The following is a 3,285-nucleotide window of genomic DNA, read 5'->3' on the forward strand; positions in this document are numbered from 1 at the left end:
TAATTGAATTTTATTAAAAAAATGTGGCAACCCTTGTGAAAGACTTCAATATTATTCAGAACTTTCAATCTAAAGGTTTCTTAACAATATTTCGTTTGACAACCATATTTTAATTCTTCAGATAGCTTGCGTATAATTAATTTAAATTTGACTTTTCAAAAAAAAGGCAACCCTTTTCAAGATATATTCAAACTACAGCTTTTCAAATCCTCTTGACATCCATTTTTAATATAATTTTTCAAAAAAATAACTCCCTTAATTGTTTTTCGATTGGCTGATGAATTACAGTTATACAAAAAATTATATTTGTGTGGCATATTTGTAGGGATTTTATGAAAAAATGAAATGGCAGCATGCTTCTCTCATGGCTCTCTTTGCACATAGAAATATAACTTGGAAATCAAAATTCTATTGTTCTCCAAGTTACTAATGGCGTTTTCTTTTCTACCCAAAAATGGAGGGGGCATTGAAAAGGCAACAGTTTTTGTAGAAAAGAAATCGCCATAAGTGAAGTTGGTTTTTTGAGTAACTACATACACGCGCTGCTCATTTGCCAGATATACAATTTTCAAGTCAAGTCAAGTCTAAGTCTTGCATAACTGAGCTTTTAGGTTTTGATATGGAGGATATGCTTAAATGTTGTAGTTGTAATTTTTAGAGCTTCACGAAAACGCTTATTGCACGAGAACTAATGAAGCGAATTCAAAGAAAAGTGTGGCGTTTCAAAGATAAAGTTCCAAACCTATCGGCAGATTCATTTTTGTAAGTAACCAATTCGGTTTCTGTCGTAAAAAGAACGGTAAATATTGGCTTATTTTGGGGTCAATTTTGTGCCTTTAAAGTGCTCCAGCAGCTTATGATTTGCAGATATATTATGTACATCTATACATTTTTCTGTGTAGATTTATTGCTGCTCCTCTTTATCCATACCATTTCAGACTTAAATAGATGAGAGAGGATTATGATTTTGAATTAAGTCGAAAATTTACGATATGAGCATTTCTTCCAGTCAATATACTCGAATACCCTATCAATGCCCTTCCCGTAGACTTTTTTACAAATTTACGATTTATAGACTACTTTTTAAATTAATATTAATATTAATAGAGATAATAGAGCAAAATTTTGCACTATGAAGCCCCGCCTTCAGGGGCCTTCCATTTGTACGCCTCTTCCTAACCTAACTTAATCTATCATTTTTGTAGCGGACGAATCGGTAGGCTATCGAAATGCCAATCCCTCTGCCGAAGAATAAAAATTACGCCCTACAAATATCTAATAATGCAAGTTCCTTTATATTTTACATAAACGTGGACGTTCCCAATCAAACATGAAAAGGCTTTGGGGCATTACAGAACTCGAAGTAAAACTGCCATACAACGATTATGCTGGCTTTGAACCGACATCCATGGGTGGACAACGAAAGCTCGGGGCGCCAACGAACAAAATCGAAGAATCAAGTGTCTGCACTCGGTATGAACAACTGGCGTAATTGGGTATGTTTTTTGGCCTCGGTCAAACCGGAAAAACGGTCATAGATAATGTGACCAACTATTTCTTAGCTCAAAGAAGTACAGCTTAGGTTAGGTTAAGTTAACGGAGCGAGCCGATTAGTGAATTTCGAATGCGGCTAATTTCGATCTCTGCGAGCTCAGCGTTTGTTCAGAAGTGCGAGCCAAAATGCTTCCATCTTAGCCTCGCGAAGGTTGGACAATGTAAAAGAAAGTGTGGAGATGATCCCACTTCATCTTCCTCTTGACGTCTGATACAAAAGGATCAGTTGAAATTCCTACTCTCAGCGCATGAATACCAATCGCACAATGTCCTGTCAGAAGCCCCATAATTAGCCCTTGAGAGGTAACGTGTTTTAAAGTGCCCTATAAAAACATTTCCTGCAGCAGTGAAACGTTTTATTTTACTTTTTTTATGTCACTAAATGACCCGGTTTCCCTTATCCTAACAGCAGTTCGAGCTGCGACAATTCTGTCTGCAATATCTGCAGGCGCCGTGTTCAACATATGTATTTTAAGCGTCAGTGTAGGTGTGGTTAATAATGCTCCGCTAATTTCTGTTTTACAATTAAAGCCTTCTCTAGTGAGTTCCACCAGACAAGGGCTCCTTGAAACAATATAAACTTAAATCTGGTTTCCCAGAGCTTATGAATTAATTGGACGAGAAACCCCACCTTTTACCGGTAGCTCCCCTACAGCAATACAAGGCAACCGACACCTTTCTTACCCTTTCCTCACGGCTTCCACGATAGCCGCCATTAATCACTAACCTAGTTACTTGGTTCAGGTAACCTGGGCTTGATCAAAAAGGGTGTATAGAAATCGTCTCTTAACCAAAAGTTCCACATCATCTACATAGGTTATCACCCGACAGCTCACTTTTTCCAGTTCCTCTAGAAAGTCATTTATAACCGCAAACCAGAGCTAGGGAGAGAGAACACCTCCTTGTGGAGTGCTCATATTGACTCTGTACTGAGTTTTGTCAAGAAGTAAGCTGTATATAAGCCATATTAGGCTGGTTTCCACCTCAACATTATGAATATACTTGACTATTGCCTCTGGAGTGACATTATTGAAAGCCCTCTCGATATCGAAGAAGGCCTCTACTGCATAATCTTCATACGTGAAGGCTTCCTCTGACCATTTTACCAATGTGTGCTGGGTGGTATTTACCGACATTTTCATGCAATAAGCATATTGAGCACTTGAAAGACAGTCACGAGGAATCCCGTTTCTTATGTACAGGCCTACCAGTCTCTCTAGAGTTTTTAGTAAGAGCGTGTTTAGCAAAAAAGAAAAGACTAGAATCCCTAGGGGAAACATGAAAGCCTTTTCCGGCCTTCGGGATACACGCAACACTGACTACCTTCCAAGCTTTGGAATGTAGCCGGTCCTCACGTAGTTCGCATAACCTTTCGCAGTTGTGCAGGTATGATGCCATTGGTCCCAAGCGATTATCGTCCAGAAGATCGGAAAAGGACAGGACCTGGGGAGAGATTCTGTAACCAGTTAGCGACACTTTTCGAATCTCTATCGCACAGTTTGACGCAAAAACATGCTCCAAAAAGTGCGATAGCGATCCGAAAATTATCGCTAACTGGTTACAGAATCTCCCTCCTGAAGTACAAAATATCGCAAAGAACTACATTTGACTGTACTTCGAAGTACGAAGTACAAGAGTGAAAAAATAAGTACTGTACTTTCGAAAGAAGTACGGTTGGTCACATTAGTCATAGTGCCAAATTAGAAGAAGTGTCGATATTTTGTCGGTTTT

The 3,285-nt window shown here is 38.7% G+C and overlaps 1 protein-coding gene across 1 annotated transcript in view; it reads left to right on the forward strand.

The window, feature by feature from the left end:
* Positions 1-1,492, forward strand: part of LOC118738185 (glutamate receptor ionotropic, kainate 2-like) — a 2,036-nt gene extending 544 nt beyond the window's left edge. Inside the window, exon 2 of the mRNA XM_036469109.1 lies at positions 1,339-1,492. Within this exon, the coding sequence (XP_036325002.1) occupies positions 1,339-1,492 (154 nt within the window). The remainder of the gene's footprint in view (positions 1-1,338) is intronic.
* Positions 1,493-3,285: the final 1,793 nt, after the last annotated feature.

Source organism: Rhagoletis pomonella, unplaced genomic scaffold, assembly GCF_013731165.1.
Source record: "Rhagoletis pomonella isolate Grant_MI unplaced genomic scaffold, Rhpom_1.0 Rhpom_scaffold_00004, whole genome shotgun sequence".
Lineage (NCBI taxonomy): Eukaryota > Metazoa > Arthropoda > Insecta > Diptera > Tephritidae > Rhagoletis > Rhagoletis pomonella.